This window comes from Cercospora beticola, chromosome 1 (assembly GCF_033473495.1).
Source record: "Cercospora beticola chromosome 1, complete sequence".
Lineage (NCBI taxonomy): Eukaryota > Fungi > Ascomycota > Dothideomycetes > Mycosphaerellales > Mycosphaerellaceae > Cercospora > Cercospora beticola.
In genome coordinates, this window is record NC_088935.1 from 291,928 (window position 1) to 317,332 (window position 25,405).

Consider the following 25,405-nt stretch of genomic DNA (forward strand, 5'->3'; position numbering starts at 1 on the left):
CTGTCGTCGGCGTCGGCGGGAGATGCGAAAGTTGTGGTCGGTTCGGCAGCTGCCGAGAAAGCTTCCCCGTGCGTGGCTGCCCATTCACGCGTCATGACCGCGTCGCAGCGACACGAGAAGGAGCTGGTGTCTGTTCGACTGCCTGCCTGCCTGCCTGCACCTGCTGTGCCGCACGCTGCTTGGCCATCTTGCACAAAGACGCGAGACAGACCGCGCGTGTTGGAATTCACATTGAACCCTCATAATGCCGTCCGACATTCGCTCGTTCTTTGGTGGCAAGCCTGCAGGCACGCCGGCCGAGAAGCCCAAGTCCAAGGAGGAACCCAAGAAGCGAGGCCGACCACGGAAAGTTGTGGAAGATGACGAGGATGACGACGAGCCTGTTGCGAAGAAAACTTCCCCTAAGAAGTCCGCTGCGAAGAAGAAGGTTGAGCCAGAACCCGAACTTGAAGAGACGACCGCGAGTGCTTTCTTTGGCGGCGGAAAGCCCAAACGTTCTGAAGCTGTGAGACCGAAGAAGGAGAACACTGGTACTGCCCAGAGCACCCCTCAAAAGGCCACTCCGAAAGCCAAGGCCAATGGCACGAAAGCTAGCGGCAAGACCTCGAGCCGATCGAAAAAGGCTACGAGTTACGTCGACCTTGATGCCGATGATTTCCCCGATGATGATATGGAAGACAATGCAGACGATGAATTTAAAGCTGCAGCCAAGGTTGGCAAGCGGAGGGGCGATGACTACGAGGAGGGCACTGATGAGGATGAGGATATGATCCAGCCAAAGAGAAGGGCCGCGGGCAGGCAGAAAAAGCTTCAAGACAATGGACAAGATGATGCAGATCCGGACGAGGACATCGATATGAAGGACACGAATCCTGATGACGATTTCGTAGTGCCAGACGATGACGAGGAGATTGTCGAGAGTAAGCCGGCCAAGAAGACGCCCGTCAAAAGCTCGAAGAAGCGAAAATCGACTGCAATCGAGGAAGACGACGACGATGACCTAGAGATCGAAGAAGTGAAGCCTGCCAAGAAGCGTGCGACACCTCAGAAGAAGACGACAGCTGCGTCCAAGAAAGCGAAGAAGGATGCTCCTCAGGATAGCGCAGAAGTGCAAGCCATATTTGATAGCATACCAACGATAAAACCTCCGTCACCTCCCAGCAAGAAGGACGGTGAGGATGGCGGCAAGCCAAAGTTCCAATTTGGTGCACAGCACGCCAATTCCGCCGTGCCTGCAGGGGCATTATCCGATTCAGATATGCCCTCAGGAGCGGAAAACTGTCTTGCTGGATTAGCATTTGTCTTCACAGGGCAGTTGGAGCGATTGGGCCGCGAGCAGGGACAGAACCTGGTGAAACGCTACGGAGGTCGCATTATGAGCGCGCCATCGAGCAAAACCAGCTACGTCGTGCTTGGTGAGGACGCTGGACCAAAGAAGCTCGCCACCATTCAGCAACACAAGCTCAAGGTCATCAATGAAGAAGGCTTGTTTGAGCTTATACGACGCTTGCCCGCCAACGGAGGTTCCGGCGCTGCAGCAGAAAAGTATGCCGAAAAGATGGCCAAGGAGGAGGAACAGATCCGAGAACAAGCTGCAGAGCTGGAACGTGAAGAGCAGGAGCGAAAGGCTCGTATTGCGGCGAAAGCTGCAAAGCAGAGCCCGGTCAAGCAGGCTTCGAAAGCTGCTCCGGCCGCGTCAAAATCGGATAAAGGCAAGCAAGCAGCAGATGGCCCTGATAGTCGATTGTGGACTGTCAAGTATGCTCCGACGCAGATGTCCATGATATGCGGCAACAAAGGACAAGTGGAAAAGCTGCAACGCTGGCTGCGCGCTTTTCCGAAGAACCAGCGGACCGGCTTCAAAATGCCCGGACCAGATGGCTCTGGCACTCATCGCGCCGTGATGATCCATGGACCCCCTGGCATCGGCAAGACCACTGCAGCACATCTTATTGCTAAGATGGAAGGCTACGACATCGTCGAATCCAACGCGTCTGACACTCGCTCGAAGAAGCTTGTTGAAAACGGGCTGAAGGGCACACTAGCAGCCACCTCTCTTATGGGATACTTTTCACAAGGAGTCGAGGACGTCAAAGAAGCAAACAAAAAGATCGTCTTGGTCATGGACGAAGTCGACGGTATGAGTGCCGGAGATCGTGGAGGTGTGGGAGCACTGGCTGCAGTATGCAAGAAGACCCAGGTCCCCATGATCCTGATCTGCAATGATCGGAAGTTGCCCAAGATGAAACCATTCGACTTCTGCACTTTTGATCTGCCTTTCCGTCGACCTACTACCGACCAGATTCGAGCACGCATCATGACAATTGCATTTCGAGAAGGCATGAAGCTACCCCCTCCAGTCATCAACGCACTGATCGAAGGATCTGGTGCCGATATCAGACAGGTGATCAACATGATCAGCCAAGCCAAATTGGACGATCAGGCAATGTGCTTCGAAGACGGGAAAGACATGAGCAAAGCTTGGGAGAAGCACACCGTCCTCAAGCCGTGGGATATGGTGGGCAAGATTCTTGGCGGAGGGCTGTTCAACGAAGCGTCCAAGTCGACCTTGAACGACAAGACTGAACTTTATTTCAATGATCACGAATTTGCACCCCTCATGTTGCAGGAGAACTATCTTGGCACGAATCCACAGCGGTCCAACAAGTACAATGATCAGCCTAGCAGGAAGCGATTGGCGGCTTTGGAACTGGCAAGCAAGGCGGCAGACTCCATTAGTGATGGAGATTTGGTCGACCGCATGATCCACGGCAGTCAGCAGCAATGGTCACTCATGCCCACACATGCTGTCTTCAGCTTTGTACGTCCTGCAAGCTTCGTGTATGGCAGCATGGCTGGCTCGCAGACGCGTTTCACTGCTTGGCTCGGCAACAATTCCAAGACGGGCAAGCTGTCAAGATTCGTGAAGGAGATCCAAGGACACATGCGTCTGCGGGTCACAGCAGACAAGAACGAGATTCGGCAGACATACTTGCCGATTTTGTTTGAGAAGCTCGTCAAGCGCTTGCAAAAGGAAGGCAAGGATGCTGTGCCAGAGATAATCGAGCTCATGGATTCGTACTACCTCACCAAGGATGACTGGGATGCTATTCTGGAGCTTGGTGTGGGCGGGGCTGATATGGAGCACGTCAAGATCGAGACGCAGGCGAAGGCCACGTTTACTCGACAGTAAGTGCATCGCTGAGATGGCATCAATTGACTCCGCTAATATTGTACAGGTACAACCAAATGTCTCATCCGCTGCCATTCATGAAGGCCTCACAAGTTGTAGCGCCGACAAAAGCTCCAGCGAAGGAGAAGCCTGACCTTGAAGAAGCCTTCGAGGAATCCGCTGATGAGGGTCCTGACGAGACTGCCGTCAAGAAAGAGGAAGACGAGGAAAACGACCTTAGCAAAGATAAGTATGTCAAGCAGCCGAAGAAGCGCAAGGCTGCTGCTACCAAAGCTGTCGCCAGCAAGAAGAAGAAGACCGCGAAAGACGATGATGACGATGAAGAAGAGGAGGAGAAGCCCAAGAAGGGCAAAGGCAAGGCTCGTGCAAAGAAGTAATTGTTGATGAGTTGTGCTCCAAGCAGTGATGGTGTTGTGGAATTGTCCTGAACCACTTGTCGATTGTCTATTGTCATTGCAAGCAGGTCTTCCGGTGAGAGAGCATCAGCTGTACCATACGTTCGTCGTTCGAGCATGGATCTACAGGACATTGAGCATGAAAGCAAACTAGATATTGTCTTGAGACTGCTCTGAACATCGGTCTGCCTATCTCCAAGGCTGACCAATCATAAGTGCCTGCACCCACCTATCTCCCCACTTCACAAGGCATCTCTGCTCCACTCTTGTGGGCATCATGCTACATCACGGTGGTGGTACTGTAGCAGATTCGAGACAAGTTCACTGTCTCTCACTCATCGCTATCACAGCATCAACACCCTATCTTCTCAACCCTCAGCAAACGAAAACACAAGATGTCAACCAAATTCCAAAACCAAGTTTGCCTCATAACAGGCGCCGCCTCAGGCATAGGCCGCGCCACCGCAATCAAAATGGCCTTTCATGGAGCCCGACTTGCCCTTTCCGATATCAACATTTCCGGCGTCGAAGAAACGAGATCACTCTGCCAATCTCCTTCTACACATTTTGCAGATACACTTGACGTGAGCAACTCTTCCGCTGTGGAAGAATATTTCGCCCGTGTGATAGCTCATGTAGGAAAATTGGATTTCGTATTCAATTGCGCTGGCGTCAACCCAACAGCATATCCACTCACAGAAACGACGGATGCATATTGGAGTAAACTCGTCGATACGAATTTAAAAGGAACGTATCTTATTTCCAAAGCTGCGATTCCTTGGTTAGAGAAATCTGCTGCTTCTTTCGCTGCGAAGCAGAATTCTACAATTGGCAACGACAGCGAGGGAGCAGCTACCGCCGGACCACCAGCAATCGTCAACGTCAGCAGTACAATGGGCATCCAAGCCTCACCCGAATACGCAATCTACTGCGCGACGAAATTCGGAATTGTAGGGTTTACGAAAGCTTTGGCATTGGAATTGGGTCCCAAGGGGATTAGAGTTAATGCTGTGGCGCCGGGATATATTGATACTCCGACGAATGCGGGTGTGGTGGCGGGGCCGGAGGCAGTGAAGAAACAGGTTGAGAAAGTTGCGTTGGGGAGGATGGGGACTGGGGAGGATGTTGCTGATGTTGTGGCTTTTCTGTTTAGTGATGAGAGTCGGTATATGACTGGGTCTGTGGTCGAGGTCACGGGAGGGAGGATGTGATGATTTGATGTTTGGTGGGATTGAGTGATCAGCTCAGGATTATGTAACAATATCGTGGTCTAGCTGTGCTCCCATTTCATGCCGCAATGCAATTTTCAATTTCAGAAAAAGGGGTATCCGTCACTCTCATCTGCGCCCACTGTTGTTTCTATTGCTGTTGTTCTTAGCTTCGCGTTCGATTTTTCGCAGCTCTTGTTCAATGAGTTTGACGCAGACGTCCGCAACATCAGCTCCAATTCTCCAGGAACGTAGTGTTACGCCGTTCCTCTCGAGCACAGTCTTCGCCCGCTGCCATCTTTGCTGCCATAGAAATTCCTTCTTGCTCACTCCGTCCCCAGGACTCACAGGCAGCCCGTCGTCTTCTGGCCAGGCTCCAGATAGTCGATTACTTTGCGTATGGCGTGATGTAGTTGAATAAGTGCTTAGATTTGTCCCTTCTCTTCTTGGGGGCGGCGGGACTGTTGTGCGACCCATTGCTGATGTGCTTGGGCTGAAGTCGTCGTACGACTTTTTTGTTTTCATCGACTGAGCTAGAGGCGAAGACACGACCGGAGAAAGCTTGGGCTTTGACGCCCCAGAAGAGGGATCTGCTTGCCAGTAGCTTCCGGGCATGGGTAAGGCTTTGGCGATTGCGCCTCTAACTTTACGCCTTTCTGGTAGTGGAGGCGGTGCTTTCCTAGTTGACTCCTGCCTTTGTACCTGCGAAAGGGGTGATGGTTGATGCGTTTGGATCTGTGGCACAATAGTGGACTGCACCGCACTTGAGGATTTCCGTGGCCTAGGCGGCGGCGTCTTACCGCTATTCCCGGTAGTCGTTGAAACTTGAGCGTCAGGCGGGGGGCTCTTAAGCCCAGCTGGTTTTGGTGGCGGTGGAGGAGACGATACAGTTTTCGGGCCTGTTGCGTGACGAGGTGTCGGCGGAGTGAAGTTCCTATTAAATTTCTCGGTCGAAGGTGCAGGAGGACTTGGGTCCGAAAAATCGATCAAATCCTCTTCCGGTGACGCAGCATAGCTTGAGCCACTGACTGTACGCCGTGCTTGGGGCCGTGAAGGTAAACGAGGATTTGTGGCGCTGCCGTTTCTGCTTGGTGACAGATAATCGTCAGGTATCGCATCAGGATTGATGGACCTTCGTGCTTGCCGCGTCTCGTTTTCCATATCTGCGAGGGAGGCAGCAATGGCTGCTTGAAGATCGGCTTCATCGTTTCGAGTATCTTGAGGCCTTGAAAGTCGTTTCGACTGAGCAAGAACTTCACCACTTGGGTGTCGCGAATGGTTGCGGGAGTGTTTTCCACTCCCACCAGGGCTACTATTTGAATCAAAGTAGCCCGTCTTTGGCGTGGTCGTCACGTCTCGGATGAAGATGCCCAGGACCCTGCCAGGGTTGGCCAGTGCAACTTCGGAATACACCTCGAGATCTGCCTCTCCACTGTCACCAACCAGGACGAATTTTCTGTCTGGAAAGTCTCGCATAATCTTCTCAAGCGAGCCCTTCTTGCGCTCTGCAGCAGGCTCGAAGATGCCCTGCAACATCCCGGAATATTGCTTCAGATGGAAGGAACCCTTGGGTAGATGCGCAAGCTTGAAGTAGCTTGTCAGAACCGGGTACATTTGCCATGGCGAGTTCGATACGTAGTGGATCTTCACGCCCATATCGGCCAAGGTTGTGTACCACTCCCGCACGCCATCGATCGTGAGCTCGTGTAGCTCTCGGATGAAAGCGTTACGAAAGATCTCCCGAGCACCTGCACTGATGGCCGAATGTTTGATGGTGTCGTCAATGTCGCTGATAAGGCTGACGCCTTCAGGGGCAGTAACATGCACTTCTTCTGTCACTGAGAGCTTCTCCGATGCTAGGACCCGCACATGGGTGGGAATAAAGTCGAGTGCTGCTCTGAAGCTAAAATGTCCTGAGGCGTCCGTGTAGACTGTCTGCTGCCTCGACGCTTTATCGTTATAGAAGAATGCACTAATGGGGCTATTCGCCATGGGGTTCGCCATGAAAGGTTTGAGGCGGGCCAGGAGGTGTGCATTTGCAACGGCGAGCTCGGCAGATGTCATTCTCCCAGGCTGGGCCGATGTCTGGCGCTTCTGAACAGAGGGCGTAGCAGTGGTATCGGAGTCTTGCGAAGCGATGCTGCTCGCATAGGACGACTTTGGACGACCACGGTCGGGCACGTCCCCATACAGACTGTCGTTGTCGGTGGCCTTGCTTGGCTGTTCGGAGAAGGCACCGCGTTGTGCGTATCGCTCCTCCATTTGTCCTTTGCGGACGATGTTCTCCGCTTCGAGCGATATGAGGTCCTCATCCTGTTGCCGTGTCGGGCTCGAAGGCCGGCTTGACACCTGGTCTGCATAGCCATTGTCCCCAGGTCGTGTACTGGCAGCTGGTGCCGGAATTCCAGACAGCTGTCGTGCTAAGCCGATGACCATTCTCTGCTTGCGCGTATGTTGACCTTTTGCGGGTGTGTAGATCCAGCCCCTGACATCAACATCCACTATAGCATTGACGTCCTCGTTCTTGTCCCACTCTCGTCTCCAGTACTCCTCCTCAGACATTTCACGGCCAGGCGTTGCAACTTCATGATGCTACTTGCAATATCAGCGGCCGCCAACTGTAGTCACTGGCATGCTCTCGCGGAGCGTTCTCTCACCTTACTTTTCACGTGGTGTCTAGCATAGCTTGGGAATAATATCATCTCTTCGTTGCCATTCCGTACCACGGCTGCATCTGGAAATGCCCCTGGGCCATCTTCAACGCTGTGACTTTCTCGTGCTCCATCTTGACTGAAATAGCTCTGTCGAAACTCATTCGCAGTCTTCAGATAGCCAGCCAGTCTCTTCCTCCGTGCCCCAGGTTCCCTCCCTTCCGACCTCAGGCCTAATGAATCTGCAAAGGACTGATCATTCCTGGGCCCCGTATATGCCATGCTATCGGTCTCGCTGTCTGCTCCTGTCGAGGCAGTCCCATCATTCGAATGCGGTTCCCTCGGCGAGAGCAAGCGTCTGTTCACGCCGCCGGGCAGCTTGCTCGCCCGGTGGTGCTTGCGTTGGGCTCGTGCGACGAGATAGCGGTAGATGGAGGTCTGGGCTCTCTGACGGACGGTGGGCAAGAAGGCGTAGCGGAAGCTGGCGAGGCCTGCTCGTGCGGTGGCTCGGATGCCTGGGAACCAGCGTCCAGAGTATCGCTTCAACGGCGGCAGTTTGACCTTTTCGTCAACACGCACGAGCTGCAGCAAACTTCGCCACGTCTTGCGCGCCAGTTTGTCCGGAGTCGTCGCCGCGAACCGAGTCGGGCTTGGGGGGAGTAAGAAATGTTTCCAATGTCAGCGCCCACACGACCAGGCTCACGCGGCAGTCAGCAGGAGTCGCGCAGCGGCTGCGTCATTGTGAAACCGAAGCACAGACACGGACAGGAGCTCGTGCGGAAAGCTTCTTTGCTGGAGGACGAGGCTGGGCCATTGCTCGTAGGCACACCTCTGCACAGTTACTCTCGCTGCGCCAGAGACATGTTGCATACATTCAGTGATGCTGCCAGTCATCGTTCGTATTCCCCTGCCCAAAACGAGTCCCGCGTCGCTATAGCTCCCAGGTACCAACTCCACAATGATGTACAGTTCATGTACGTAATAAACGCGATGATCGTTGGCACTTGAATCCTCGAGTCTGCCGAAGGACGCGTGCTGTTCCATCTCCCACCAACCTGTCGCGGTCGTTCATCAAGGTGTAAATCGCCTGGCGTATACAATGGCCTTCCCCCAGATGCCCAGCCCCGACTCTCACCCGCAAACCAAGACGCACATCGTCAAAGCCGCGCATGGCTTTGCCTTCGAAGTCAAGAAAGGCGAGCGTTTCCGTGTCGTCGACTTGTATGGAGAACAAGTCGTCGACTTCGCTGCTTGGGTGCAGGGTACAGATCTGAAAGAGAAGCTCTCAATGGACTACACTCGCTACCATCTAGACGGCGTAACCCCGGCCGTGGGAGAGTATCTCTGGACAAATCGAGACGAGCCAATCCTCAAGCTGGTCCAGGACACTGTCAAAGTCCACGACATGACGTTCATGTCATGCTTCCCAGAGATGTACGCGAAGATCGGCCTCGACGGTCACCGCAGTTGTGCGGCCAACATTGCCGAAGTGATGAAGCCTTACGGCATGGGCTCATACCTGGAAGTCACGTCGCCCTTCAACATCTTTCAAAACACTCCAAACTACAGCTTGAAAAGATTGGGATCCAGCAAAGCAGGCGATTTTGTGGAGTTCGAGGCCATGCAAGCTGTCATCTGCGCAGCCTCATCGTGCCCTTGGTCACAAGATGGCTTCAACGGTGGAACCATCACTGATGTCGCTGTCGTTACCGGAATCACAAGTAGCTAGAGGAACCGCATCGGCTCGGTCAAGATGGATTCAGAAGCTCGACCGTGGCTCCAGCCACCGGCTTTTACTCGCTACCACGACTGACGAACGGCTTAGATGCAAGGCAGTGCAAGAATTTGTCAGGCTGAGCTGGCTCTCCGCAGAACACGAGCTATTATGGTAGCAAAAGCTCCGGAGGCAACTACTAGATGTGTCGGCATTTCGCTGGAAGCAACGAGTGCCACGACACAAGCTCAGAACAGGAAGCTGCGGCCACGACAGCCGAAAGTCAAGTCAAGCAATGCATCTTCCTCCTTTTGCCGATGACACGACTCATCATTCTCACATCGGCGACATGTCACTGAGGCCTAGTAGTCGTGACCATTTCGCTCCTGCAGGCGAGCCTCTGCTTATTCCGACTTTCAATAACACAAGCGCAAGTGTCTTTGATATGAGAGCTCAAGGCTTTTCCCAGTGCTTCTCCTTCCAGAAGGAATCATCTGCTCGCGATGACTGTTCCTTTCAGTGAATATGTATACTAATGCAAGTCTTGTAGTGGGTCAACTCCGATGCACTTTCGACATGCGCCGTGAACCGGAACGCGGATGAGCGCAGCCGGAGAAGCGAACAGCTGTCGATCTCTACTCAGCATTTGACAACCGCATCCTCCAGCAAATGACGACGACAGTCGTTCTGCCAATACACCAAGGAGTACGCAATGGGCTGGCTCTGGCCGGGAGAGTACCATTAACGAATGCTGCAAGCAAGTTGAAGCACAACGACGTTGTCAGGGAGACCTGCGAGACCGATAGGGAGGCGGTTGGCGGAGCAGTACGCATTGAAGCTGGCGGCTCAGTAATGCACGTCGCCGTCGCCTTTCCCAATGCGCAACGTCTAGTCCGGGTTAGGGCGTACGTTGTCTAGCAGGCATGAACTCCCGCGAACGATCTGGAAAAGCCTCAATGCTGATTCTTTCAAAGCGGACAGGACGTTGTCAAAAACGGCCCTGCAGCTCGTCACCACGATGGCCGCGACGTTTTTGTTCTCGGGACAACGCCAAGTGTCACTGGAGTATGTGGCGATGTCCGCCTACTCGTACAAATGGAGCCGGATCTCTTCCTCGTTCCGCATCTTTGCACCTGCATATCTGCTCTTGTATTCAACCAATCCACTGCCTATCCGAATACAAAGCGGCTCGGCACCACTCCTTTTTTCCGTTGGAAAACAGGACGAACTGCTGCGAACACCTGCTGCAATCACCTGCAGCATCCAAACTGCAACAACCCACCTACGACTCTACTCTACTTGCCGAAGCAGACTGAGAAACGAAAGCCCACGAGTGAACACTGACCTTCGGGTCACAAGGGACGGAGTGAACTACTGACAAGCTGAGTACCTACGTTCCCCAGCACCTCACTTGCACATTGCCTCCACATCAATATTCCCCTTCCCTGCCTTCGTTGGAGAAGTGCTACGCAAAGAGGCAGATCTTGCTGCCAATCGGGCTCAAATCTTCACCCAACAGCACATCGCCAAGAGACACGAGGAGGTGCCAACCGGGCTTGATTTCTCGATCGCGAGAGCCTTCATCTGCGTGCGGCCGACCGGGCTTTACTCTTGGTGCTGAGTGGTGCACGCGCAAAGAGGCGAGATCATGCTGTCAATCGGGCTTAAATCTTGCACTCCTCCTTCCCTCATACTTCTGCTAATCGCATGGCTTTCGCGGCAAGCGTCTGGCAGCATGCGATTGCTTCATGTAAGTTCACCATCTCCATTGGCCAAATCGAGGCATTGCTAATGTGAAATAGCTCACGGCAATCGTATTGTTGGCAAGCTCAGTCCTTGCCGTACCGATCTCCCCCGCAGCCCTTTCTCGCCGCGAACGCCTGAACACTACGGTACCTGGGATAACTCCAATTTCTGTAGATAGTGTCGGAACGAAAGCGCAGAGCTTGCCAACAGTCGGCACATGCAAAGCACTCTACTTCGACCCCAAACCAGGTACGACTGAAGGATGATCTCCGTTCATGATCATGGCTAATGGGTGACAGATGTGCCCTGTGGTGTTGTTGCGCGTCAGTTCGACATTTACCTCACGTTCCCCGAATACGACCAAGCCTCGACGGAGACATGGTGCGAGTCCTTCCTCCATGCCAACGGCATCTGTAGGGCCGCTTCGACGAACTCTCCATCTGCATTCCCTACGTCCCGGGCAAGCACGCTATCTGTGAGCACTATTGTGCCTACGCCAGCGTCTGTATCACCTGGTTCTGAGCAATCAGGCGCCGCAAGCTCCGTGGCTAGCACTGATGGCACTGCCTCGACCCCTGTTGCTGCTGTTGTTGGCCTAAACGGCTCGATGGTCGGAGTGATTGCTCTCACAACTGACACCGCGGCCACCATGACACGTGGTCCGGTCGTGCTAGCCAGCGAACGTGCTGCCGAATACAGTGCAACAGTGCAAAGGAACTCCAGTGCCTCAGTTGCCAGCTTCGAAGAGCCTGTACCTGCGTCCGCCACCATCGACGAAACTGTCGAGAGTGCAGGCGCGTCAAGCCTCAACTACACACTGCTATCTGCCAACACAACGCGAATGATCAACGTCACTGTTAGCAGCGGCAATTCAACAAGTCTCAGAACCGTACTCGTCACGGCAGCACAGGTGGCGACGGGTTCTCAGGTAACTGGTACTGGCGTCACAGATTTGTCTGCCAATGCAGATTCATCGAACGCGACCTATGCATTGCGCGGAAGAGCGAGACGTCAAGCAGCTTTCGGCGCTCCTTCATCGACGTATCAGGTCGTGAATGCGAAACAGACGGCTTCGACTGCGGTCCCATCTTTGGTTGATCTCGCGCACGCCTCAGGGATTGTGATCAACTCAGCAATGGTGGAGCCCATGTCGACTGAAGCTGCGAGCCCTTCGCCGCTCCCGCAACTACACAACGAGATTCCCACCGGGCTGCCGACGCATGCTACCGATGCTACGCTGGGTAGCCCTACCGGTGTACAGGTCTCGTCCGATGCAGGTGCTCTTTTCGCTCCGACCGCTACTCCAGTTGGCTTGATGATCAGCAATACAACGACGACTGCCGCAGCGCTTGCATTCCCTTCTACTGAGAATGCCAGATTGGAGCCAACTCACGCACCGATGAACGGGCCCGAGGGCTGGAACAAGACTATTACGTCGGGACGATCTGGCACGACTCCATCCCTTGCGAAGAACACCACCAACTCGTGCATCCCTCCGCCTGGACCGATCCCTAGCGGCGGTGCTACAAGCTGTTCCCAGTGGTATGTCGTGGCGGAAGGAGACACATGCGACAGTGTGGCAGCCAAGTTCGGATCACAGGCGGATCTGCAGACTTTGAACCCGACGTTGAACTCCGATTGCAAGTCTCTTCTCGAGGGATCTGCTTATTGCGTAGCTCCGTGCGATGCTTCATCGGACCCGGACTCTACTCTGGCATCGACGCCATCCCGTCATGGTGGTACGGACCACACGAGTGTACACAGCTATATGCCATATCATGGCAATGGTTCTGCACAAGAGGGATGGCCGCAAATGTCGGAGTGGTTGAGCTGGGAGGAATTGTAAGTCTTTCGCCCCACACACCAGCCGTGACAAACGTGTTTGTTTTGCATACATGCTAACTTTCTCACTACGCAGGGTGAATGCAAATAAAGGTAGACTGGCTGGCGCTTGCAAATACTGGGGAGTCCCGGAGAATTCCCCAGCAGAAATCGACACTCTCCTCAATCTCACTCCTCGGATCTCAGAGGAAGGTGGCGTTGACCCACGAGTGGTTCTAGCAATGATGCTTCAGGAATCGCACGGTTGCCTTCGTGTACCAGAGACTCAAGGATCTCACCGAAATTCTGGTATCCTCCAATCTCACAACGGGTAAGTTTCCCGAAATCAGCCCTCAAGATCACCAGTAGAAACTGCACAGAAATCCTCAACTAACGACCCTCACAGCAACGGCACATGCAACACAAACATGATCGAAGCCGGCGAACCAGGCCCCATGAAAGACGCAAGTCTCGTCTCAACCGACTGTTCCTCCCGCCAGATCGAAGCCATGATCCGCGACGGTATCCTCGGAACTAATGCCGGCCGCGGTATCATGCAATTGATGGATCAAGAGGAAGGACAAGGCTACCTTGATGCTCAAATGTGGTATCGCGTTGCACGAGCTTATAACAGTGGGAGCGTGGATGAGAGCAATGATCTTGAAAAGGGCGCTGCGACACATGGCTATTGCAGCGATGTTGCGAATAGACTTGTGGGGTGGCGGAGTGGGACTTCGGGGTTTGTGAAGAGGAGTATGGGGTCTGTTTGAGAGGAGATCGATGATTGATTATCACGATGATGATGATGATGATGATGATGACGCGAAGACGAGACGAGACGATCTGAATGACTGGATCCTAATGATTTACGCTTCGAATGTGGTATATGCGCCATGAGGTTACGATCTTGATGAGAAAGATGGGGGATTTTTATAAGATATGATTGGAAACGAAATGCACGAATCATGAATTGATGGTCAATGTCCATATGTGCCTTCTCATTCCTCGCCCACTGCCGCTGAGGCTTGCCTCCCAGTCTATGCTCTTCAACCGTAACCGACCACCATGATCGGCTGTATGCGTTCATTCAATACAGCCTGCTCCCGCTCCACGGCCGTACGTCTCCTTCCTACGCGCTCAAATGTGCATGCAAGCTCATGACTTCGTTCCGTCGTATGCTCTCTTTCCCCACTCGAGCTCAATTATACGCCCTCGCTTGAGCAGCGGCATCAGCGTCCCTCGCCGCGACATTATCTCGTGCAGTCTGTGCCAATGTATCTTTCTGTGTTTGCGATTTCTGGGCGTCTAGTTGTTTGCCAAGCTTGCCTTTGCCTTGGGCTGCTTTTGCTCGCTCCTGTTGTTGAAATTATGTTAGTACGATGATTCGCACCACTTGCCACTGGCTCTATGCGATCGACAGAGCCATGTCTAGGAGTCTGGGATTCTGACGAACCTCTGCTGCCCTCGCCGCTGCTGATCCCGGTGGCTGCTGCTCTCCCGACGCACTCCCCAGTGTTCGCCCTGGTCCTGTCACCTTCGGAGGTGCGGCAGCGCGCGCATTGTTCGATGGAATTGGAGCATTGACGGGAGCAGCTCCTAGGGTGCGACCTTCGCCTTGGAAGTTCTCGTCTGAGCTCTTGCCGCAGCAGTTTCCCATCGTGTACGTCTCGCAGTTCTGGCGCAATGAAGCAGGTGAGACAGCAAAGTGGCGCAGGTAGATATGTAGATGTGTTCTAGCAAGCTTATATGGCTGGTGATTGCCTATGCCAGCCACGCGGCCGGTCTTGGGAGTGGTGGATGATCCATTCGCACATGGCCGTGAGCTGGGCGGCGCAGGTGAGGTAGCAGCCGAGCAGAGAGGCACCACGCGCAGAGCGGAGCGAAACGGGCTGTTCTAACTAACTTAGGGTCTGCCTGGGCTGACTTTGTGCTCTCGGCTATTGGCGCACGACAAAGATAATCGCAACTTCACCTCCAAGCGGGCAAAGGATTGCCACGACATCGAGCGCAGCCAGCAGCAAGAAGATCTACACCGCCATAGCAAGCAGCCGATTATCCAGGGCAGACAAACAAGACCACGATCCAGGATAGCCGCCGCCGACCACACGCGTGACGGGCTCGCGATGCTTGGCGGGCATCGTGTCCATCAAGGTGCTCACGCTGCGCAAGTTCGCACAATTGACGTCGAGCAACCATGAACCCCTCTACTACCTCGACCTCCGGCATTCTGAGCCATCAATGTGCTTGATTCTTCTTCTTGCCTTCACTTCTTGACACGCCATATTGCGAAACCAGAGGCTCGTTTGTGGTGGCAGCATTCGTCGAGAGACACGCGTAGTACCGGAAGCGGCACCCCCACGGACCTTTCCACTGCCTCCACCCACGGCCAACACAAGCTTCTTGGTACAAAGGCTGAAAGGTCTCGAACTACCTTCTGCCCAAATCCAAGGGTCTTGCGCACGATCCACCTGTATCGACGAGCCGCAATCAGGTGTGTGGTAGAGAGGAGTCGTCAAGCATGACGAGGTTCGAGGAGAGTGCTCTTCGCAATAGCGTCGCTGAGCAGAATCCCTCGACGCTGCCTTATTGGCATCCCTCCAGCCAGTTCTCCTCTCTGATCAGTCCGGACAATGGCCAAAGCGATCAGTTACAATACCAGGCTCTTGCGAGCGAGCAAATGCCCCCACCTTCGCAGCATTCCAGCAGCGAGCAGTCGACGGCATATTCACCGTTCAGTGACATCTCGCAATTGGCGCAGGAATTCGCACAGGCAGAGCAGTCTTCATCGGCGCAATACAGTCCTTTGGTATCAGTCAAGGTATGTTGCGCCATAGTTCCACCTACTCCATGCCATTCAAGCTGACATTTGTGCTATACAGACGCCTACCGGAACACGGACCGTACGGAGGCCTGGCCTGGCTGGAGCATCGGCCTTGGTCTGTGGACGCTACTGCTGCCATTGGACCATAGATGGCGCAGCATGCCACCAACAGTTCGAAGATGCGAAGACGCTGAACGAACACATTCGCTCTCACCATGTGCGAGGCGCTGGGAGCTTCACATGTCAATGGCAAGGCTGCAACAAAGGCTCATTTCCCACGGCCAACAAACTGGTCCGACACGTTCATTCGCACACTGGATACAAGCCCTTTCAATGTCCAAGCTGTACACAGGCTTTCGTGACTAAGGACCAACTGGACAAGCACCTCACAACGCACACTGGAGCCAAAGACTTCGTATGCAGTTGGCCGGGTTGCGGGCGCTCGTTTGCAGTAAAGCACGCACTCGACGGCCACTTGAACAGTGTTCACTTGAAAGCGAAGAAGCATGTCTGCCCGCATTGCTCGCAAGCTTTCGACGATTCATCAAACCTTTCAAAGCATAAGAAGCAGGTCCACAACCCAGAGACTGGCATCAAGTGCCCAGCCAGGCACAGCCATGGATGCACATATGTCGACAGTCGAAAAGACAAGATGAAGGAACACTGCGAACGCGAATGCCACGGCCTAGAAATCGCCAACGACCCTCACAAATGGAATCTCTACGTCCAAGGATTCAAATCCGCCTCAAAGAAAGCCGAATCTCGCCGATCCCGAGACATCAGCGGCACGCCCATGTCCCGCGCCTCCAGCATCTCGAGTATACCGTTCGCTCCCACTCCCTTTCGAGTGCCAGCGTTCGAATGCAGTAAGCAGGACTGCAACATTCCTGTATGCATTCCTTGCAACCTTGATTGCAACGATTATCATGACTTATTTCCTGATTACCATCTCCAGCCGTGCGATGATGCTGCTTGCGATCCCTGCGATCCTTGCAATGATCCCGACTGCGAAGAAGCTACGAGGCAGGAGTGCAACGGTGGTATCGAACCTTGCACGATTCAACATCATGATGAAATTCCACCTTGTACGATTCAACATCATGAGCCTTGCACACTTCAACATGGTGCTTCTTGCTCGATACATCCTCATCAGGCTGTTGCTTGTACGATTCAACATCATGAGCCTTGCAGGATACCGGATTGTCGGAGTGCGACTTCGACGCCTTCGGTATCGCAACCTCCTACGCCGCATGGACAGCAGGCGTTTTACGCTTATCATCCGATTAGTGGGCATGGGCAGAATGAGACGGGGTTTCAGGATGCTGAGCATCCTTTTCAGCTGAGTACAGCACAGCTCGATGAGTATATGTTTATGAACCAATGACACTGGGATAAAGGGATAGAGGGCGGAGCGTGACATGATAGAGAGTGTGCTTCAGGGATGGGAGCGAAGTACGATTGGGGCACGATGAGGTACTGGCAGACGGAGCATGACGGGGACAATTAACGTCCGCCGTATCGAGACGATTCAACGCATGCGAATTAGATACCCAACGATCTTCTTGAATGCATTTTAGCCATGAACTTATTGTTACATTTTCTCAGTCTACTGTTGGTACACTGTCCTCTAGCAGAGCCTTTTGCGGCACTTCGTCGAGCTAATTGCGTTTTACTGACTGCCATACCTGGCGCCAGGACTTTGTTTGCGTGGCATCTTTCTGACTTTTCTTGATGATCTGACCTGAGCTCGCCAGCTCATATGCGACCTCCAACGCCATCGCTCGAAACCCATCGCGTCTTTCGTCTCTTCAATGGGAGGCATGCATGGTTGCACTGTCTTTTCGCTCTACTCCAGGCCTTTTCTTCACTCTCCCAAATGCCCCTTCCATCTTCGTGAAACTCAAGCCCCGCTCTCAATACGGCCTTGACCCATACGGAGTAGTTCCATACACACTTCCCGCCCCATTACCATACGCCGTATTCCCACCATACGCCGTTCCACCTCCATACCCATCAGCTCCATATGCCGTCCCTCCACCATACGCACTCTGCCCACCGTTCGTCATAGGATCCCCATTCGGACTGAAACCCCCATAACCATTCTGATCACCCGATTGTCCATCCGAGTTCAAATCTCGTATTATACCAGCCAATTTAGCCTGCAAGACCCGAATTCCCGAATGTAAAATCTGATCCGGAGGCATGACGCCCGTTCCTTCGAGTTCGAAATAGAAATTCGTGGGCTCTGCAGCATAATCAAAGGGTTCCCCTTCTTGCGGCGGTTCTTCCCAGTCGCCATTCTTTTGCGGTTCTGGCCATTCGGCTTTCGGGTCGGTTTCGTACCAAAGTGTTGTGTGCTTCAATTTGTTCCACGGATCGTATTCGAATCCTACGGCTGCTGTAGGTGCCCATTTTGCGTGTTCTTTCGCTATGCCTTTCTTTGCTATGCATTTTATTCGCAGTTCTTGGCCTTTGCGTAACTGGCAGATTAGAGGGCCTTGACCGGCTGGGTCGGCGATGATGGGTGAGCCGCGTGGGGGGAGGTCATCGGATGAGGAGCCGTTCATGGAGCTCGTGCGGTTGTACGTTGCGCCTGGAGCGCCGGATTCGACGAAGAGGTCTCGCGCGAAGACTTTGAGGTTTTGGTCGCTGTTGCGGTTGGCGGCGTTTAGTCGGAGGACGACGCTGCAGTTGTCGCAGTATTCGTCGCATGTGCAGTCTCGAAAATCTACCATTTCGTCTACGCCTTTTGTGCTCAGTGGGATGAGTCCCAATCGGTGCGCGAGGAATTCATCAGCGAGGACAGAGGTGTTGCTTTCGATTTGACAGAGATCGATCGCGATGGTGGGTACTTCTGCGAGCATTACGCGACGTACGGAGTTGGCGAGCGCGAGCGAGGTGTTGGACAATCGGAAGCGGATCGTGGTATTCGAAGTCTGCCATCGCCAAATGTGTTATTCTGCTTGTTCTGCACAAATGCGCTGAGACGCCTTCAGCGCTCGTCGCAAGCACCCACCTCTCGGATTGTGATCTTTGGCCCGCTGTCATCGCCATCGGTGGCGCCGAATGCGTCGTAGTCCATGTTGTCGTTGTCTGTCTTCGAAATGCGCTGCTTCGTTCAGGCGGGGTCTTTTCAATGCAGTGTCCGCGCGTTCCAGAATGTGCTCGTAGCCTAAGTTGCGCGATGAAAGGCGAGAGTACGGAAGCGCAAAGAGAGTGGTTGTTGTAGTCGGCTTGTTGCGATGCCTTTCTTTCACGACGCGACTTTCGAGGTCGACATGCGCTAGCAGGGGTCTGCATGCTCAGTTCACGTGCTCAGAGCCTCACTGCACAACATGAATGGAACTTGCGATCGCGGAATAAAATATTCAAGAAGAAACGAGCGAACAATTTTTGACGAGTGATTTTCTTGTACTCTTATATGCACCGATTTTACCAATTACATATTGCAAGGACGCTATCACAACTAACCAGATCGCCAAATCTCGCTGCAAGCCCAACTCCCTGTATTCCTTTACCCAAACGCCATCACCATGCGGCTACACTGCTATGCTCAAGTTGCACATCAATTCATTAGAACATCCAAGCGACGGCCAGGAAGGCACCAAGGACCACCCAGATCTTGCTGGGCCCGTGGACAGACGATGCACCTCCAGCAAAGAGGCCGGGGTCTGCTGTGCCACTTCCCTGCGAGAAGCCTCCAGCGATTGTCGTCGGAGGACCCATCAATTCGGGGTCCTCAATTGTTGGGCTGGGTGTGGGCTTGTGAATGGTTGCCATTGTAGTGTTCAGAACAGGAAGGAACTGATGGCCCTGTGTTGGGTTGGCGGGCGAGAGCTGTACCTCAGATGCCGACCAGACGTTTGTGTAAGCAGGTGTAGTGGTCGCTGCAGGGATCGGGTAAGGTGCTTCGCCAGTAGCCTCTGAGCATGGAGTTTCTGGCAGTGGCTGAATTGGTGTTGGAAGGCCGGGAAAGAGTCCTGGTGCTTCTGTTGGTGCGGGTGGTTGCCCAGGTTCTCCACCAGGCAGAGACGGCATCACTGGGCCAATGTTGATGCTTGTCGGAGGCAGCATCGGCGCACTGGGTGCATGAGTCATGCTCCCGTTACCACAGTTGGACACCACTGTGCTGTAGCTTGTCAAGGTTCCAGTGATGATGGTGAGAGTGGTCAGCGGGATCTCCGTGAGCGTCGAAGGAGGAAGGTCCGTCCAGATGGAAGCGGAGCTGGACAGAGTCGGCTCACTCGGCGGTGGTGCCAATGGATACGTACTGGATGGCGGGCCAAATGTTGGATATGAGGCTGGTGGAGCTGGAGCAGGCGGGAGCTCTGGGCCGGTGGTAGGCGCTGGAGGCAGAACGGGAGGCTGAGTGCTGGGCGGGAAGACCATGGTGCCATTGCCACAGTCAGATGTCACAGTGCTGAGGAACATCGAAGATCCCTTTGTGTATGTTACCGTTGTAACGTAGGATGGCAGAGACGCGGTGGGCAGCAGGTCGACATCTGGACTCAGCTCGTATTTGGTTCCAGTCGTAAGAGGGAATGGCGAGGGATATGATGTAGGCAGACCGGCTGGGACGGTGTATGTGCGTGTAGCGGATTCGACTGTCGGGAGCAGAGCAAGCGATTCCTGTGTGTATCCAGCGGCCTGAGTGTTAAATTCTGTGGTGACAGATGTAGTACTGGCCAAGTCGACCGGTGGCAATCCTTCGGCTTGTGTCGCCTCCGCCGCTGCTAAGTCGGCTGCCGTCGCCGCATTGTCTGTCTCTGCAGCAATAGCAGCCTCAGTAGGAGCTGGTGCCACTCCAGTCTCAGCGGCCAGCGCATCGGTAGGAGTGGTCGGCAAGAGTGCCGCTGGGTCAGCTGCCGCCTCAGTTGGAGTAGCTGCCGCCGCCGGGTCGTTCAACGAGAGCGCCGCATCAGTCGAAGGTTCTGCCAATGCAGCTGCAGTCGATGTGGACAACTGCTCATAGGCCGCGACCAAGTATGAAACGGAGCTCGATGCTGCGACATCTCCGGTGTTGTTCAGCAACGTCTGAGCTGAGGTTGCTGTGGCAGCAGCGAGCATCATACTGTTTGAGGCCTTCATGGCTGCAGCGGCTCCGGAACTCTGCTTGATCTGTTGTAGACTGGTCGAAGCAATGTAGCTGATGCGATGCACAAATGTAAAACGGTATCGGACGAGGAATGAGTGGTTTACTGACCTTTGGACCGAGGATTGCTCGAAGCCATGATATAGAGTCCTCCGCTGCCTACAGCCATCTCTTTTCTCATGACCAGCCTTGCTGATAATGTGAAATTGCTGTATCAGAACAATCTCGACCAGCCTCATGAGAGAATGCCTGAGTCTGCGATAGAGGCGAATGACCGCTAGGAGGGAAAATGTTGTGGCTGTCATGACCAACGTCTTGCAGCTCTGAGGCAGTCGCACATTGACCCAACGGGTGAGGCTGGGCCACTGTGTATGGCAGTAATCGGGAGCGATGTCAACATCAAACACAAGGTCAGCCACCGCTGCCTCGTCATGAACGATGGCGAACGTTGGTTCCTGTATTTCACAACAACGGTCCGAGGGCGACGTTGCCATTTCGCATCGGAAGACGGCCACGACGGCTTGGAAGCACGAAATGCTGCATGCCGTTTCTTGTCCTCGTGACACTTGCTGCGTACGTTCATGATCGCAGTGTCCAGAGGCGTATGAGGCTAGCCTGCAGGTAAAACCGTGAACGCTTAACGGTGGTCAGCCTTGCATAGCGTACCAGCAACGCTGAACCTCGCTAGATTCTCGATTAAGCAACCGGTATGGAGCGAAGAGCCCGGTGGAGGATTTACATGACATTGTGTCATCGGATTTGGCCAGTGCAGTTTTGCTTGGACTGGCTGTCTGTGCAAAGCGCAATAGTGTGTACAATCTGCTGGTATGCAGTGCTACCACTTCCGCCATCTTCATATAATTCCTTCTTGACGTGTTCATCGGTGGTGCGGTCGAAGATCTGGAAGGGGCACTGCTGGCAGGAGGTATGCGCGCTCGAGGGCGAGGTCGTTTGGTTTTCAATCGCCGCGACGCGTCCGTTGTCTCGCAGTACTGCACTCGACTGGCACTCAGCTGTGTGACGCTGGAGACATCAGTTCAGCATGCGATGGGTGCCTTGCTGCCACGGCGGCGAGAGAAATATGCGAACGGTTGATGAAAGGCAATGTCGCGTTAACTAGAGGACTTGCTCGACGCGTGGTGATGCATTGTTTTGCCAAGTCGGACCTTTCCACGCTGCCCTCCATGTCGACCGTGCTTTCCAGGAACATCCTTGAAACCGCGTCGACTGCAGACTGCAGCCTCAGATACTCAAATCGCGACTTGCACCACTTCTATCACGCGGACCAGTCGATCTGGAGGAGAGCCATGCGAGCTGTCCGGAATACGCTCTCGGTGGCAGAGACAGCTGGAGCCGAAGCCGAATGACAATAGGCCGATTCAGCTTGCCGCCGATGCAAGTGAGGCCCTCGCTAACCTGCTCTTGCGTAAGAGCTAGTTGTGACTATGGCTCTACTCGTGCGAAATACAATGAGTCCAGTTGAGGAGCGCTCAATATGGAGTTGGCGTTGCATTCCCACCTGCGCTGATTGAAAGACACATTCTGCCGAACGGAGCTGTCCCAACCCAGACGAGCTTCCCCCGCCCATCTGCTGCCACACAGGAGACCTGGAGCACTCTGAGCACCGGCGTAGTGTCTCGAATTCACAGATTGTTCTCATGACCTTTCATGCGGGACGTTCAACACCTTCCACAATGGGGCGATACAATAAGATGCACTAGTTGCGACGTATCTGCAAGTTGTCGCTTATCAACGACATGCTTGCTGCCGGACCTCGTACTGGTTGCTCTGGTCGCAAGACACCACTACCTTCTGCTTTGGGTGGGATCGACAAGCATGCTAAGCAACAGATCAAGCTCTGCTGTTCGCGAACTTTAGTGGACACGTTCGCAGCTACCCTCTAGCAAATCGACGGACACCGGGGATGCATTCGAATTGGCGGTTGCTTGGTCGATCAAACTGCTGCGCAGATGGCGCGCTTATGCAAATTCGGCAGCTTATCCAGCATTTGCATCTGGCCTTCCTAGCACAGCTCAAGCGCTGGACCTTAGTGGATGTCACCATCTCTCCATTCTCAGGAACGATAAGCGTTGAACAAGCACTCTAGCACGTCCTTGGCAAGTCTTGATTCTGTCACTGGTGGATGAAGTGAATATTGGGTCCGCTGCAAGACCTACAAGTGATGGCGAGCTCACTGCCAACGCTCGGGCACGGATGCTATGAGCCATGTGCGATCTACTATTGGCTACGACGATGGCGCCAGCACGCCACAGAATGCAACCCTTCTACCGAAGAAGAAATGCTTTTATGTCCACATGCGGTGATGCGACATGTCTCAGGTATGTGATAGAGGCCTGCTGGACATGTTTACGCGAGATGCAGGACGGCCCTTCTACCTAATAGGCAGGTATCATCGCCTAGCGCTCGTCCTCTATCACTCTCCCTCGACGAAGTGCGAGACGTGACTGCCACGCCAGTAGTTTTCTCTTTACGATGGCATTATATAAATGTGAGGCGGTTCGTTCCAACACCACGATGCTCAACAATCCCGGACAACTTACTCTCGCCTCGGTCTTCATATTCTCTTCATCATGTTCTTCAGAGCATCCCTTGGCCTCGCAGCCGCTGCGGCTGTAGTTTCTGCTGCACCGGTGCAGCAGGAGAGCTCTTCTATCGTTCTTCCCCTGAAGCGTGTCGCCAACTTCTCATCAATGAAGAGCATTGTGCAGAGTGGCGAGGCTAAAATCAGCAAGATCAATTCTGGTAGCAAGCTCACTGCCCGTCAAAGCTCTGGTTCTATTACCAACGAGGATGTTACTTACGTGGCGCCAATCGTCGTGGGAGGAAGAACCTGGGACCTTATTGTGGACACAGGATGTATGCTGCTACTGAACAAGCAACTGTGTAATTTTCACTAATGCTGGAATTGCAGCCTCGAACCTGTGGTGTGGTGCTCAGAGCTCATGCGAGGCCACATCGACCGGCAGAGCCACCGGAGGCAATTTCCAGGTCTCTTACGGCAGTGGCTCTGTCTCTGGCAAAGAGTACACAGACACTGTCTCGTTCGGCGGTCTGACTGTCCGATCTCAGTCGCTTGGTGCCGCTACATCAGCTCAGGGTTTCACTGGCGTTGATGGGATCATCGGCTTCGGTCCCGCTGATTTGACGCAAGGCACTGTCTCCAATGCAAACACCGTTCCAACATTCATGGACAACCTCTACAGCCAAGGCAGCATTGCAAGAGAAGTGCTCGGCGTGTACTTCCGTCCAGAGTCCGGCAGTGATACGAATGACGCCAACGGAGAACTGACTCTCGGTGGGACCGACAGCTCCAAGTACACTGGAAGCATTCAGTACTTCCCGCAATTGACAAGTGGTTCAGCTGCTCCATACTGGGGTATCTCAATTGCTAGCTTCACTTACGGATCCACGACCCTAGCCTCCAACGCCCAGGGCATTGTGGACACTGGTACAACTCTGATTTACATTCCCACCACCGCATACAACAAGTTCTTGTCTGCTGCCGGAGGCAGAACTGATAGCAGCTCTGGTCTGGCCAGCTTCACCACCAAGCCGACCGCCAACTTTGGCATCAAGTTTGGATCCACCACCTACAATCTGACCCCTGCGCAATACCTGGTGCCTACATCGCAATACGGCTTCTACGGATTGTCCTCGGGCAAGTATTACAGCTGGATCACCGACGGTGGTAGCTCTGGCGTCAACACTGTAAGTTAGCCGACAGTCCCAAGACTTGTGTTCTCATCTGCATTCGTGTGCCTTCCAGAGACACGTAACTGACCCACGAAATGCAGATCATCGGCCAAAAGTTCCTCGAGAACTACTACTCCGTCTTTGACACGACCGGCTCGAGAATTGGATTCGCTACACGGAACTAGGTTTTTTCACCTGGATGGGATACAGTCCTCGGCTGCAGGTTGGCACTCAGCGCATGAATGATCTTGATACTGCATGTAACGGGCGGTTCTTAAATTCATACTTTCATATTCAAAATATGTTTAAGCCTCTCTGGAATCATTGCTCATATCCGTACGTGCCTCTATGCCTGTGTCAAATCGCAAACTCGTCTGGCTACCAAACAGCTCGGGTTGCATAGATACGACTCATGACAATCAAAATGCACCAGATTTCATTGGCCTTGAATCCTCATCTGTCCAGCTTGAATCTCCTTGAACAAGCATAACGGACTGGTCCCGTGAGAGACTACTGACCATTTTCAAGAATTTTGATTTATGCTCTGTGATCTTGTCCTGCACAGCAGTGCAAATTTGGTTATCCGGGAGACATTATTGTGGTAATGCTCATCGATAGACAATCAATCCTCCTGACTTGTGTCAGAAACAGAGAGCTTCAAGTGGCAGAGGTTCGGTCGCGCTGGATGGTTCCGAGCAGAGAGGCACGCAGGAGAAATGTTCGGATATTCAGAGAATTTTGTTGAGCTTATTCATCTTGGTGGCGATGGGTTTAAAACTAAAGCTTGACGGTGTAGGCATGGATCAAGTACATTTGTGCTAGGAAGAGAGAGAGAGAGAGGGGATCAGTCCTCTTGCACGGGGTGATTAGGTATTGAGTGCAGTCGAGGTCTAGAGTTGGCTGGTTCAGGAGGCGGAGGTTCTTGTGCGAAACAGAAGTAGAGTGATGTTTGCTCAATATGCTCTTTTTAAGAACGACTATTGTGCGAACAGCTTGTTGCAATTGGAGAGTCAATCGTATAAAACGAGAAGTTGGCTTGAATGGATTGAA

At 53.5% G+C, this 25,405-nt stretch overlaps 10 protein-coding genes across 10 annotated transcripts; 6 read left to right on the forward strand and 4 right to left on the reverse strand.

Annotated features, from left to right (window-relative positions):
* Positions 1–244: 244 nt before the first annotated feature.
* Positions 245–3,570, forward strand: RHO25_000133 (uncharacterized protein; the record flags this gene model as incomplete). The annotated part of the gene is made up of 2 exons (XM_023592761.2): positions 245–3,189; positions 3,240–3,570. The coding sequence occupies 2 exons, from the start codon at positions 245–247 to the stop codon at positions 3,568–3,570; spliced, it is 3,276 nt and encodes a 1,091-aa protein (XP_023458924.1).
* Positions 3,571–4,061: 491 nt separating this feature from the next.
* RHO25_000134 (uncharacterized protein) lies at positions 4,062–4,799 on the forward strand (the record flags this gene model as incomplete). The annotated part of the gene is made up of 1 exon (XM_023592762.2): positions 4,062–4,799. One exon carries the CDS (start codon positions 4,062–4,064, stop codon positions 4,797–4,799), a length of 738 nt encoding a protein of 245 aa, XP_023458467.2.
* Positions 4,800–4,925: 126 nt separating this feature from the next.
* On the reverse strand, positions 4,926–8,310 carry RHO25_000135 (uncharacterized protein; the record flags this gene model as incomplete). Its single annotated transcript, XM_065601981.1, has 3 exons — positions 4,926–7,388; positions 7,454–8,096; positions 8,291–8,310. 3 exons carry the CDS (start codon positions 8,308–8,310, stop codon positions 4,926–4,928), a joined length of 3,126 nt encoding a protein of 1,041 aa, XP_065458053.1.
* A 236-nt stretch (positions 8,311–8,546) lies between these two features.
* On the forward strand, positions 8,547–9,176 carry RHO25_000136 (uncharacterized protein; the record flags this gene model as incomplete). Its single annotated transcript, XM_023592764.2, has 1 exon — positions 8,547–9,176. The coding sequence occupies one exon, from the start codon at positions 8,547–8,549 to the stop codon at positions 9,174–9,176; it is 630 nt and encodes a 209-aa protein (XP_023460041.2).
* A 1,720-nt stretch (positions 9,177–10,896) lies between these two features.
* Positions 10,897–13,498, forward strand: RHO25_000137 (uncharacterized protein; the record flags this gene model as incomplete). The annotated part of the gene is made up of 5 exons (XM_023592766.2): positions 10,897–10,911; positions 10,964–11,156; positions 11,207–12,749; positions 12,826–13,059; positions 13,135–13,498. The coding sequence occupies 5 exons, from the start codon at positions 10,897–10,899 to the stop codon at positions 13,496–13,498; spliced, it is 2,349 nt and encodes a 782-aa protein (XP_023460036.2).
* Positions 13,499–13,926: 428 nt separating this feature from the next.
* On the reverse strand, positions 13,927–14,385 carry RHO25_000138 (uncharacterized protein; the record flags this gene model as incomplete). Its single annotated transcript, XM_023592767.2, has 2 exons — positions 13,927–14,082; positions 14,182–14,385. The coding sequence occupies 2 exons, from the start codon at positions 14,383–14,385 to the stop codon at positions 13,927–13,929; spliced, it is 360 nt and encodes a 119-aa protein (XP_023460035.1).
* Positions 14,386–15,246: 861 nt separating this feature from the next.
* Positions 15,247–16,933, forward strand: RHO25_000139 (uncharacterized protein; the record flags this gene model as incomplete). Its single annotated transcript, XM_023592768.2, has 2 exons — positions 15,247–15,546; positions 15,608–16,933. The coding sequence occupies 2 exons, from the start codon at positions 15,247–15,249 to the stop codon at positions 16,931–16,933; spliced, it is 1,626 nt and encodes a 541-aa protein (XP_023460038.1).
* Positions 16,934–17,462: 529 nt separating this feature from the next.
* Positions 17,463–18,631, reverse strand: RHO25_000140 (uncharacterized protein; the record flags this gene model as incomplete). Its single annotated transcript, XM_023592769.2, has 2 exons — positions 17,463–18,485; positions 18,566–18,631. The coding sequence occupies 2 exons, from the start codon at positions 18,629–18,631 to the stop codon at positions 17,463–17,465; spliced, it is 1,089 nt and encodes a 362-aa protein (XP_023460037.1).
* Positions 18,632–19,122: 491 nt separating this feature from the next.
* RHO25_000141 (uncharacterized protein) lies at positions 19,123–20,637 on the reverse strand (the record flags this gene model as incomplete). Its single annotated transcript, XM_023592770.2, has 1 exon — positions 19,123–20,637. The coding sequence occupies one exon, from the start codon at positions 20,635–20,637 to the stop codon at positions 19,123–19,125; it is 1,515 nt and encodes a 504-aa protein (XP_023460034.1).
* A 2,595-nt stretch (positions 20,638–23,232) lies between these two features.
* On the forward strand, positions 23,233–24,540 carry RHO25_000142 (uncharacterized protein; the record flags this gene model as incomplete). The annotated part of the gene is made up of 3 exons (XM_023592771.1): positions 23,233–23,518; positions 23,574–24,370; positions 24,457–24,540. 3 exons carry the CDS (start codon positions 23,233–23,235, stop codon positions 24,538–24,540), a joined length of 1,167 nt encoding a protein of 388 aa, XP_023460033.1.
* Positions 24,541–25,405: the final 865 nt, after the last annotated feature.